Genomic DNA, 12976 nt, shown 5'->3' on the forward strand with positions numbered 1-12976 from the left:
ATTGGTCCATCCATCAAGGATTCATTAAGCATCTATTCTGTAGAACAACGACCATAGTACAATAACTACTTTAGATAACAGAGAACATGACAGATGAGGGACTGGACTGTGAGTACTGAAAGGGCAGGGTTTCTGGCCAACACCTCCAGGAAGTGTAGCTGCTTCTGCCTCGTAGTTATTATGGCTTTGGCTGAGAAGGCACGGTGAAATCGAGGTTGTAGCGCGGTATAGGACGCAGATATTGCAAACGTGAACCGGGAGAGGGCGCGGTTCCTGAAGCTAAATGCTTGGCCTGGAGACCCTCGGCTAGCCGACTGGCCATTGGTGCGCAGACGCAGAAAAGCCGAGGAGCGGCTTAATATTATCTTGCGGAGGGATAATTTGAGAAGGGGAGGCGTGGCTCAGACACCGATGCAAACATGGAGGCGTGACTCAACCAAATCACCCCTCGCCTATTTGCCTCCGTCACTGAGGGCGTGGTCTAGATGCCCCCTCCCTGAATGAGGGCGGGTCGAATTCAATGTTCAGTCCGCTTCAAAGGCGTGTCTTAGGGCGTGCCCCTGGAGTCTCACCTCAATGATTGGATGCTTCACTAAGGGGTGTGGCTATATGAGCTGTCCATCCCCAGTGTGGTCACTTCCTGTGGAGTTTCCCCAGTTCAGGGAGGAGGGGGAAGAGGACGAGGGGGAGGAGGGCGGTCGTCCGGGGTTAGGTGTGGGGGGGGTGTTGGTCCGTTCAGGGCGGGGGATGACTCACGGCCCATCCCATCTCTCCGTCGCCGCCCGCCCGCGCAGAGCTAGCTCCATGGCTTAGCGGAGGAGGAGGCGGTGGCGAGCTGGGGGAGGGGGACTCTTATTTTGTTAGGGGGACCGGGCCGAAGCCCGACCGGCCTGGCAGGGCTTGCCCGGGGCCGGGCGTCATGTCTCATGCGGCCGAGCCAGCTCGGGACGGCGTAGAGGCCAACAAGGAGGGCCCTCGAGCCGTGTTCGTGCTGTTGGAGGAGCGCAGGCCGGCCGATTCCGCCCAGCTGCTCAGGTGCGGGGCTGCCTGGGGCCGGGAGTGCTAACTGGGGTGCCGGGGGGGGGGGGCCTCATCTGAGAGCACTGGGACCCCTGACTGGGATTGTAGGCCCTTGGCCTAGGCTTGGAGGACGTTGGGGCGCCGATCTTGGGGGGGCACCTAAGGAATCCTGTGGTGGCCTGCTTGGACTGAGGCTTAAAGGAGTCGTGAGAGTGCATTAAGGGGGGCAGGGTCAGATTTGGGGGGCCCTTGACTGGGTCTAGAATAGCAGATTCTGTAGTATCCAGAAACTAGTCTGAGGTATCAGAACTTGGGGGACTAATTAGAGTCTGAATGTGGGGTCCTTGAGTTGGGCATGAAAGGAATTGTCAGGTACACTGATTGAGGATATACTGATTTTAAGGAAATCCTGGAGCCTTTCTCTCTGTGGAAGAAAGATCATGGGGTGCAGAGGTGCTGTTTTGGGACCTTAGTGACTCACAGTGATTGGTTGATGTGTTTGGGAATAACTTGAATCTGGAGAGACTGGGGGGTATTTCAGTTATACGGTGTGATACCAATCTTGTGTGTGTATGTGAGTGAGCAAGAGAAGTAACATTCACCAAGACTTGTCCAGAATAATCCTGTTACCCTTGCCCACCCAGTCAGATCCCACACCCTGCAGAGGCTTGAATGGGAGATCACCCGGTAGAGTAGGAAGCTCCCGGCAGGCCTCAGACCTTATTTGGGAACCCAGAGGAGGGTCTTGTTCCTGCTGCCACTCATGCCTTTCAACCAGCCCTGCCCACTCACTACCCACACACTCCCTCTTCTTTTCATCTGGCCCTCCCAGTTTGTCTCGGGCTGGGGGGGGGGGTAATCTTGAATCTGCCCCTAGAGCTGGAGTGAGTACTGATTGCACCATCCCGGCATGGGTAGGTTCTCTTCTCTGGCTTCTTCTCATTTCCACTCTCATCAACCCTTTTTGGAGCTCCGTCTCTCCCTGCCCACCCCAGCACCCCATCTCTTTCAACTTCTGTGCAATGGGTGTGTGAGCATGGGAGGGGGCTTTGCCTCCTTTCTGCCTGGGATTGTGCTGACCTCAGCTGCTCCCCTAGCTTCCTCTTCCCTACTTCCTGGGTGGTTTTAGGGCCCCAACTGAAAGTGAGGAGTGGAAGGAAGACAGATCCTTGGGGAGGGGAGAGGATTCTTATCAAGTGAAGTCACCCTCAGTCTCAGGATTTTAAATCTTTGACTAAATTCAAGGATGCATATTCATCCACATGTGTGTAAGTGTTCCCTGGGCACTAGGGTTCTTGTACCCAGCATGGAGGGCTGAGAGGAACCTTTCTGGGTTTACCATCTTCTAATTCCTTATAGTAACCTGGATCATCACAGTAGTGGGCACAGTTTGAAGGGAGGGGTGTGCATGGCTTCTTGTTTTGTGTGCCAGTGGATCTTGATACTGGAGATGTGTGTGTGTGTCTTGATCTATCCCCCAAAAAACAGGAGAGAACTGGGTAGGTTCCTCCAGCTAAGAAATGAATGCTCATATAAAGCAGATCATCCACCCAAATTCTCTCTCTTGTAAATCCAAACTGTTGGAGTGAGGGAGCCTTTCGTGTTTTTACTTTTATATTTGGGTGTGTATTAATGTCTCGTAAACTCTGGCTGGGGCTGGGGAAAACTCACTTGCAAAGGGGTAGCTCTTAGATAAAGTGAATGGTCTCCAGTTGTCTTTGTGATGCATGCAGTTAGTGTTACATTGGACAGTTATGCTGAGGGATGCCCCTAGGTGTGTGTGTGTTTGTGTAGATTCAAACATAGGCTAACATTCAAATGTCAGAACAGTAGGGGATGGGGGTGTGTCTGGGAGAACTCTGAATTTAAAGTCAGGAATGCTTCGAAGTGAATTGTAATTCCTAAATTCTGTTTTTCTCAAACTCTGGTTGCTGCTACATGTGATTGTTAGAGTGAAGGGGTTGGGATTCAGGCATTCATTATTCTGGCTCTTAAGGGACCATAGATAACTCAGAAATAAAGAGTTAGGAGAGGAAAGAGGATGGGGAACAGATGAAGGGATTCTCGGTGGAGGTAACCCAGCAAGGTGGCCAAGTATGCTTGAGGGCTCCCTCCCTCTTTGTCTCAGAAAAAAAGGAAAGGAATGAGTTTTCCCTACAATCACTGACCACCCCCCTCCCTCCTTCCCACCCTCAGCCTGAACTCTTTGCTTCCGGAATCTGGGATTGTTGCTGACATTGAATTAGAAAACATCCTTGATCCTGACAGCTTCTACGAGCTCAAAAGCCAACCCCTACCCCTACGCTCCAGGTATGACTGGCCTACCTGATACCCCCCACCCCAGTTCCTCAGCCTCCCCTCCCTACAGGGCAGAGTCCCTCAGTGCTAGCCCAACCCATTCTCTCAGCAGCCTGTATTTTCTAGATAGTAAAATCAGGGCCCTAAAAGAGCATGTCACACAGGGAAACAGGTGGGCAAACTATGTTATCTCTGATCAGAACTCCCCTGCCTCCCTTAACTATACCTACGCACCCATCGATACACAAATATTCTTGCAGGCCTGGAGCACCCAGTGGAAGGGAATGTCCTGCGTAAATTCCCGCCCTAGGTGGGCGGAGTCATGACCATAGCCCCGCCCACACTTTACAAGCCCACCCACCCTAATCTCTGGAGGAACCCCTACTACTCTCTTCTTTCCCCTAGCCTGGTAGTCTAAATGTGCTGAGTCATCGGCCTGAGCTCTAAGAGAGGGGAGGGGACCTGGAAGAGGGGCAGGAAGAGAGGATTGTGAAATCTCTGAGATTTTCAAGACTGACTAGCTCCTGGGACCAGAGGCCCTAACAGGGAAGGAAGGGGGTGCCCGAGACTGCCCTTTTATCCTGATGCCCATGTCCAGGAGCTCCAAGAGCATCTGCAGCCCCAAATTGGATTTAGGAGTCCTTTGCATACCTTCTCCATTGCTGCAATCTGAATTCTGCTTCCACTCGACCTTTAAATGGGATACGCCCCTCCTGCAGAGCCCAGCAATGGCATCTCCATGTAGAATATGAACTGGCTCAAACCTAGGCTTCACTATTAGGAGTGAGGGCTAAAATTCCCCCACTAGTCTGAACTCTGAATGCTGACACGGAGTCTGGTTCCACTATGACCCCTGAGGGCTGCAAACAGGCCTGGTTCCTTTGTTTTGCCCTCCACATTGTAGCCTCCGAAGGCAGAGAATCGCCTGGCTCCTGTGTCTGTCTATTCCAGCACACTATGACCCTTAGACATGGGAAGAGACTTTTAGCTTACGTATGGCCCCATATTTCCCATTCCACAGCCTCCCAATATCACTGCAGGCCACACCAACCACCCCAGCTACACTCTCTACATCGTCTTCTGCAGGGGGCTCCAGGACCCCTGCCATGTCGTCATCTTCTTCATCCCGGGTCTTGCTGCGGCAACAACTCATGCGGGCCCAGGCACAGGAGCAGGAGAGGCGTGAGCGTCGCGAACAGGCTGCAGCTGCTTCCTTCCCCAGTCCTGCACCTGCCTCTCCTGCCATCTCTGTGGTTGGAGTCTCTGCTGGGGGCCACACGTTGGGCCGTCCACCCCCTGCTCAGGTGCCCAGGGAGGTGCTCAAGGTAAGGTGAGGTCTAGAGACCCTGAGAGTTACTCCAGGTGTCAAAGAAGTAGTCCTAAGAGCTAGGGGTGGCCTGGGGTCCTAGTGTCTTTTTGGATGAGGTTCTAGGGTCTGTAAAGAAGGTCCCTGGTAGTATTTAAATGGTTTGTGCTAATGTCCTATGTGTTTAGTGTTTCTGAGGTGTTTTTGTGGACTTGTGAGTAGTTCTTGGGGGCTACAAGGATGTCTTAGAGGACCACGAATGATCATCCAAGCCCCAGGTGGGCACTGGCTTTGTAGGATGAGCTTCTCATGAGTGAGTGTGTGTGTGTGTGTGTGTGTGTGTGTGTGTGTAATTCTTTGGTGATTAGGGTGTTTTGGAAAAACGTGTAGTTTCCAGATGTTAGGTGGTGTCAGAGACTCCAGGGGAGTTGTTAGATGGTGTCAGAGATTCTAGGGGAGTCTTGGGAACAGTGACAAGGTGATCTAGAAACTGAGAGTTCTGGTCAGCTGTGGGTGGATCTTAGGGACTATGAAGGATTTTTGAGCAAGGGATTAGGTCTTTGGTCAGATTCACCAATATTTTTTTCCAGTACTGGGGATTGAACCCAGATATGCTCTATCACTGAGCTATACTCCCACCCCTATTTATTCTTTATTTTGAGGTAGGGTCTCGCCAGGTTGCCCAGGCTGGCCTCTAACTTATGATCCTCTCTCATCTGTCTCCCAAGTAGCTGGGAATACAGGTGTGCGCCACTGCGCCTGGCAAGATTCATCAATATTTTTTACGGGTTTTCAGATTCTGGACCCAGTTTGCATACCTAAACCTAGGAACAGAGGAGTCAGGAAGATCAGGCTGGGGCTCAGAATCACCCCTCTGATACTGTTCCACCTTGTCCCCTCCCTGCCCCGTCCTTCTTATCTCATAGGTACAGACCCACCTGGAGAACCCAACGCGCTACCACCTGCAGCAGGCACGCCGGCAGCAGGTGAAACAGTACCTGTCCACTACACTTGGGCCCAAGCTGGCTTCCCAGGCCCTCACCCCACCACCAGGGCCCACCAGTGCCCAGCCGCTGCCTGCCCCTGAGGCTGCTCACACCACTGGTCCCACAGGCAGCGCTCCCAACAGCCCCATGGCACTGCTCACCATCGGGTCCAGCTCAGAGAAGGAGGTAAAAGGCTGTAGACAACTCTCTCATGCCCTTCTTCCAATTTTTCTTGTGGTGCTGGGGATGGAACCTAGGGCCTTCCTTATACATGCTAGGCAAGTGCTGTACCACTAAACTGTACCCCCAGCCTTCCCTTCCAATCCTTCTAACCCTGTACAATATTTACTTTTACCCCCAGATTGATGATGTCATTGATGAGATCATCAGCCTGGAGTCCAGTTACAATGATGAGATGCTCAGCTACCTGCCCGGAGGCACCGCAGGGCTGCAGCTCCCCAGCACGGTGAGGCCTTGAGACGGGTGATTGATTGGTCTGAAAATTAGGGCATCCTTTTATCACTAAGAATACACCCTAATTTGTTGGCTGTGTATATATGAGACCCTTGCCATTGATTGTACTAAGGTAGAGAGGGAGGCCCTATGATGAGAATATGGCATAGTATTGCCCTTGGGCCTTGTATTGGACTATGTGAAGCGGAGGCCCTTATAGACTTTGAAGGGAGTTTATGGAGATATTAAGGCATACCAAAGCACTTGGGCTTTCCTGTAGAAGTACCGAGAGATAAGAATCATACAGCAATTTGAATATCCCAAGGGAGTCAGATGTTTGGGGCATCCCCAGACCATGTATTGACTGGAACATGCCCAAAGGCTCAAAATTTGGTGTGGGTTGTAACAAGTGGTATCTTGTAGTGTACTGGGCCAAGAGGCGAGGCCCTAGTAGAGAATGAGTAAAACTTTCTGGAATAAGGGATGTACTATTATAACATTCTGATACTAGTACATTGTAAGGATCTCATAGCTTGCTTTGCAATATATATAAGTAGCTATGGTTTGACTTTGTTCCCACTTATCAAGAGGATAGAAGCATTTGTAGTCCAGACATGGTACCACACACCTATAATCCTAGCAACTCGAGAGGCTAAGGCAGGTGGATTGCAAGTTTGAGGCCAGCCTCAGCAACTTCACAATACCCTATCTCAAAATAAAAGAATAAAACAGGCTATAGATGTAGCTCAGGGGTAAAGTGCCTCTGAGTTTAATTCCTAGTACTCTCCCCCAAAAAGAATGTATAAAAATAGTACCAGTTTGGATCTGGGGGTATAGCCCAGCAGTAGAGTGTTTGCCTAGCATGTGTGAAGACCTGGGTTCTATTCCCAGTACTACAAAAAATTGGTACCAGTTTATTAGAACTTTGTCTTTTTTAATTTGTGTGGTCCTGGGGATTGAACTTAGGGCCTCTCACACACTAGGCAAGCACTCTACCACTGAGCCACATCCCCAGTCCAGAAGTTTTCATTGATTTGGACACAGGGATTGGGATCTTATATCAGACAGATAAGGAAGTGTCAAAACATGACAATTCATCAAGAGGTGGGACTTGGGTGTACTTTTATACTGGTTTGTTGTACTGGAGTAGATCCAGGAGAGTGTAGAGGAAAGAAAAACATTAGGCTGATATAAAAGCAGTGGTAGTTGTTGAGTAGTTGAGAGCAGAATGTGTGGGAAAATGTCCCTAGAGTCATTTTCCTAGAGTTAGGACCTTGGTACATGGTGTGGTATTTAAGGTGGAATGACTTAATCAAAGTGAAAGACTGAAGATTAGGTTGGAATGCTCCAGAAGGCCAGATTTTGGGTAGAATGTTACCATGACAATTTACCAAGGTCTGAGGAGATTGGGTTGGAGTGTTCCAAGAATGTTGGATTGGAATGTTGTGCTGGGAGGAGCTATCAGACTGGAATGTCACATCAGAGCTGAGAAAGACCTGAGAATGGTGGTTTTCCAGCATTTCTTCTCAAAGGCCAGCACTGCGGTTTGGGAGAGGGCTTTGGGAGATCCCCTAAAAGATTTGAGGGACCTGGTAGGGGTGATAGGCATACTAGGCAGGCCCTAGTCACTCAGCAAAGCACAAGAGGTCCACTTTGCTCTGTCCCCCCACATTGGGTTGCCATGTGAAATTTCCTTGAAGAAGGAAGGGTTCCTGGGACAACCAGTCCTTGCATTAGAGGGCCCTGTCTTTGGGATGTGTGGGGGCAGTCAGGAGCTTGGATCTGAGGAGAGGCTGAGCCTGGGGCCTATTCCCAACCATTGTGTCTGTGTTCTCGCTGCCCTCAGCTGCCTGTGTCAGGGAATCTGCTTGACGTGTACAGTAATCAGGGTGTGGCCACGCCAGCCATCACTGTCAGCAACTCCTGTCCAGCTGAGCTGCCTAACATCAAACGGGAGATTTCTGGTAAGTACCAGAATCTTGGCTTCATACCCCCACCTTGTACCTTGGGCTGAGCTCCATGCCTGCCAGGTCTTGGGGTGTAGCTCAGTAGTAGGGTGTCTGTCTGGCATTCATGAAGCCCTGGGTTCAGTTCCCAGTACCAAAAAGGGGGAATAAAAAACAAGCAAGCAAGAATGAAATGGGCTGTTTTTGCATTTTCTTTATATGATCCATGGTCCTGCTTTCACTTCACTTCTTCTCATCTTGGGTATAACAACTGGCTTGTCATCATGTCCTCATAAAAATAATAAAGAAGAGTCACTTTTTAAAAAAATTCACTTCAAGCTGAGTTTGGTGGCCTGTACCTATAGTCTCAGCTACTCAAGAAACTGAGGCAGGAGGGTTGCTTGAGCCCAGGAGTTCATATCATGGGCAACACAGTCTGACCCCATCTCTTTAAAGGGTCACTTCCCTGGTCCCCAGCCCACCAACCCCTACCTCTGTATCTGCACGTGCTCTTTCTTTCTGTGTCCAGAGGCCTTTACCACCCCTGCTCTCTTCCAGAAACCGAGGCAAAGGCCCTGTTGAAGGAACGCCAGAAGAAAGACAATCACAACCTGAGTAAGCCTGAGTGTGCACGCTTGCCCATGCGCTACACATTCCTGCTTTGCTCTGAGTTCTGGCCCTCTCTCCATGGGGAGCCCCCTCCCTATACCAGCTTTCCAGCATCCCATTTTCTCTTCCCTCTTTTACCCATTGATGACTCTTTCACCTTTTCTTTCTCTCTCCCTGCCTCCAAAGTTGAGCGTCGCAGGCGATTCAACATTAACGATAGGATCAAGGAGTTGGGCACCCTCATTCCCAAGTCCAATGACCCGTGAGTCTGGGCTGGGGATCCCAGGCCAGTGGGAGGTGGGGGGGTGCCCCATGCTAAAGAATTTGTTCTTTGATTGGCCCTCCATGAAGTCTTGCCCAAGCACCAGTTCTCTTCTGGTCTTTTCTCAGCCTGAGCAGGGTTGCAGACACTCACTGTGTGCCCATCTAAAATATTAAGTGTGTGATGGTATGGTTTATATGTCCTGTCTGCTCCCTACAGAACATATTGCACCTAGTGTTCTATTCACTTAGTACTTCCTTTATTTATTCTATTCAAGATTTATTTATTGAGCCTCTATTTTGTATCAGGTACCGTGGTAGGCCCTGAGGATACCAGAGGGAAAAAAAGAGACAGAGATCCTTGACCTCATAGAACTCATGTTTTAGTTGGGGCAGACAGACAGTAAACAAGATGAATTAGTAAAGTCTGTGAGATTCACATTTTGATCAGTGTCAGGGGAAAAACAAAGAACAGAAAGAAGCTAGGCACAGTGGCACACTCCTATAATTCTAGCTACTCAGAAGGCTGAGGCAGTTGGATTGCAAGTTTGAGGCCAGCCTTAGCAACTTAACAAGGCCCTAAGCAACTTAGTGAGACCCTGATTCAAAATAAAATATGAAAAGAGCAGGAGTGTAGCCCAGTGGTAGAGCTACACCCTAGCATGTGCAAGGCCCCAGGTTCAATCCCCAGCACCCCCCCACACACACACATACACACACTCGCAAAAAACAGAAGGAAGGTGGGAGAGTGTTAGTGCATTGAGGAAGGTGAGATTTTGGGGTGAGAAGGGTGGAACAGGTAGGCCTCAACTCAGGACAGACTTCAGCTAATAAGGAAACATTTGAATTAACAGCCTAAAGATGGGGGCCTGGGGTATAGCTCAGTGGTAGAGTGCTTACCTCACATGGTCAAGGCCCTGTATTCCATCCCCAGCACACAAGAAATAAAAAGCATAAGCAGGCTAGGTAGGTAGCCATGTAGGTGTTTGGATGAAGAATATTCTAGGCAGAGGGCACAGGTGGGCAGAAGCCCTGAGATGGGGATGGTTTTCCATGTTCTACAAGCAATGAGAAGCCATTGTGGCAAAGGATCCAGATGGGGTCAGGTCACACAGGTCTTCCAGGGTTTGGTGTGTAAACCCTTTCTAGACAGGGAGTTTTCATACCCTTGAGTAGCCTTGCCTCAAGTTCTGGGCATCTGGTAGGGTGTTCCATTTACCTGGTATGATCCCCCCTCACCTCTTGAGAGACTCCATATTCAGCCTTTCCATTTTTCTTCCGCCTTGGGCCCCATAGAGAGATGCGCTGGAACAAGGGCACCATCCTGAAGGCCTCTGTGGATTATATCCGAAAGTTGCAGAAGGAGCAACAGCGCTCCAAAGATCTGGAAAGTCGACAGCGGTCCCTGGAGCAAGCCAACCGCAGCCTGCAGCTTCGAATTCAGGTCTAGAAGGAAGAGATGGTGGCAGGGGTGACCGGGTGGGAGTGGAGGATCCTGCAGGCAGAGGCAGAGCAAGAACAGACCTGGTTTCCCATCTTGGCATATTTGGGGGATTCTCCAGGTTTCCTGATTCATAAGATGATGATGATGATGATGATGATGATATATAATAATCAAAACATTAATAAGAATACTAATTAATGTTAGCTAACATTAATAACATGACTATTAGCTAAAATACATGGTGTTTATCTTGTGCTACACACTGTAACAAGTTTTATATCAATTAACTCATTAATCCTTACAACAGTCATATGAGATGATGGGGACCATTATTATAACCCTTTTATAGACTGGGACTCTGAGGCTCAGACTTTAAGCCACTTGCCTAAAGTTTTGAAACTATCCAGTAGCAGAGGTTGAATTGGAACTCAGGCAGTCTGGATTTTTAACCAATACCCTCCTCTGCCTCTGGGAGACTCAGAACCCCATCTTTTTCTGTACCCATCCCCTACTTTTTACAGGAGCTAGAACTGCAGGCCCAGATCCATGGTTTGCCAGTGCCTCCCACCCCAGGGCTGCTCTCCCTAACCACAACTTCAGCCTCTGACAGCCTCAAGCCAGAGCAGCTGGACATTGAGGAGGAGGGCAGGCCAGGCACAGCAGCATTTCATGTAGCAGGGGGACCTGCCCAGAATGCTCCCCATCAGCAGCCCCCAGCACCACCTTCAGATGCTCTTCTGGACCTGCACTTTCCCAGTGACCACCTGGGGGACCTGGGAGACCCCTTCCACCTGGGGCTGGAGGACATTCTGATGGAGGAGGAGGAGGGGGTGGTGGGAGGACTGTCGGGGGGTGCCCTGTCCCCACTGCGGGCTGCCTCTGACCCCCTGCTTTCTTCAGTATCCCCCGCTGTCTCGAAGGCCAGCAGCCGCCGCAGCAGCTTCAGCATGGAGGAAGAGTCCTGATCAGGCCTCACCCCTCCCCTGGGACCTTCCCCACCCAGGAAAGGAGGAGGAGTCAGGATGAGGCCCTGCCTTTTCCCCACCCTCCCATGAAACTGCCCTGCCCAGGAATTTTGGGGGAAGTAGAGATATGATCAGGCTCCACCCCTGTAAGAGTCATGGAGGAGGAGTCCGATGAGGGTCTGCCCCTTCCCCCAAAGGCATAGCCCAGTGCAGGTATTTCAGAGGGAGAAGGCTGTGAGATCAGGGTCTATCTGCTGGGGATCACAGCCTTGTCCCTGCTCTATGGGCCCTACCCTTGATCAGGAGACCAGAGGTGACAGGATGAGGTCCCACCTCTGCCTGCTAAAGACTGTCCTAACCAGGTCTCCTGGGAATAGGAGATGTCAGGATGCTGCTCCATCCCTTCCCTGGGATCTGCCAGTCTAGCCCATCTTGGCACTGGAAGAGGAGGTCCCACCCCTGGGGGGGTTAAGCCCATCTCCTTCCCCATGAACCCTTCCCTGTCCAAACAAGGAATAGAAATGAGGACATGACCCAGCCCCTTCCCATGGGAACGTGAGTCCTGACCTTCTGGGAATGGAGGCCAGGCCCAATTCTATCCCTTCCCTATAGGAAGAGTCCAGCACAGGTGTTTCAGGTGTGAAGGAGTCAGTAGGAGCAGGCCATCCCACTTGAAGACCACAGCCCTACCCTTGGCCCTTAGCAACATCTCATGCAAGCATTCCACTCAGCAGGGAGGAGCAGTACTTAAGCTCCCCACCTTAACCTGGGACCAACCTGACCTGACCTAGGAGGGCTCTGAGCTAACTCTGCCCTTGGGGAAGAGGACAGATCTTGAAATTCTACAGTTTTATTCTTCCAACCTAGATCTGGAGTAAGAGTTAAGCCTCTACCATTGGGTAGAGTCCTGTCTTCTTCCTTTAGGGAAAGTTTGGGGAGATGATGGGGATTACTGGGGATCCAGACCAGGTGTCTAGTACCCCAGTACTGTTGTTCAAAATGTAGAACAGGGTGAAGGACGGGGCCCCTCCAGGGAGATCCCTGCCCAGGAGAAAGACAAAGTCTCCCTTAGAAGGCAGAGGCTTGGAGGAAGGGTTGCAAAAGTGTATTGTACCCTCTCTCATTTGTTTAATTGATTTTTTATTGTTCCCCCTACTCAGAAGCTAGGTTATCCCCAACCTCTGGCCCCCACTCAGTTCTTCATTTGGAGGATTCCCCCCATTTCAGAGTTATCAAGAGACACTCCTTACCCATCCCCACCTCTCCTGCTGCCTATACCCAAGGTCATCAGCTTTGGATTGCTGGGGCCAGGCCCCAAGGAGGGTGTACTGAGGGGTCTGTAGGTTTGTGATTAAAATAATAAATGCTAGGCGTGTTTGATGCGCTTTTAACTTTGGCAAAGTGTCTCATGTGCTTGTTTTTTACTGTGTAGTGAATGTGGTCTGTGCAGACCAAGAGGGATACAAGTTACTGGAAGAAGCATTTCAGAGTGGTAGACAAGGGAATTTAGATAGGAAGAATGTCTGGAGGAAAATCACCTGTATGCAAAAGCAATCAGTCCTTTTAATGACCTGCCACGTACCCATCTAACTTTTGCAGTTATTTCACCTGATATGTTTCCCAGAGGGCTGGTGGTCAGAAAGTGCTGCTGCTCATTCCCATTTCCTGTTTGGAGAGGCTGAGGAATA

General features: G+C 50.4%; 1 protein-coding gene across 3 annotated transcripts; it reads left to right on the top strand.

Annotated features, from left to right (window-relative positions):
• Positions 1-714: 714 nt before the first annotated feature.
• On the top strand, positions 715-12689 carry TFE3 (transcription factor binding to IGHM enhancer 3). 3 transcript variants are annotated; one of them, XM_081276648.1, is made up of 10 exons: positions 715-1035; positions 3217-3330; positions 4340-4643; positions 5551-5796; positions 5972-6076; positions 7910-8027; positions 8568-8624; positions 8805-8880; positions 10176-10323; positions 10845-12689. In XM_081276648.1, the coding sequence occupies exons 1-10, from the start codon at positions 920-922 to the stop codon at positions 11286-11288; spliced, it is 1728 nt and encodes a 575-aa protein (XP_081132774.1). In that variant the 5' UTR covers positions 715-919; the 3' UTR covers positions 11289-12689. The 3 variants fall into 3 exon arrangements, with proteins under 3 accessions (XP_081132774.1, XP_081132775.1, XP_081132776.1); XM_081276649.1 differs by having other exon boundaries at positions 1012-1035; positions 4405-4643; XM_081276650.1 differs by lacking the exon at positions 715-1035 and having other exon boundaries at positions 4359-4643.
• Positions 12690-12976: the final 287 nt, after the last annotated feature.

Source organism: Spermophilus citellus (genome assembly GCF_964194105.1).
Source record: "Spermophilus citellus genome assembly, chromosome: X".
NCBI classification, from domain to species: Eukaryota; Metazoa; Chordata; class Mammalia; order Rodentia; family Sciuridae; genus Spermophilus; species Spermophilus citellus.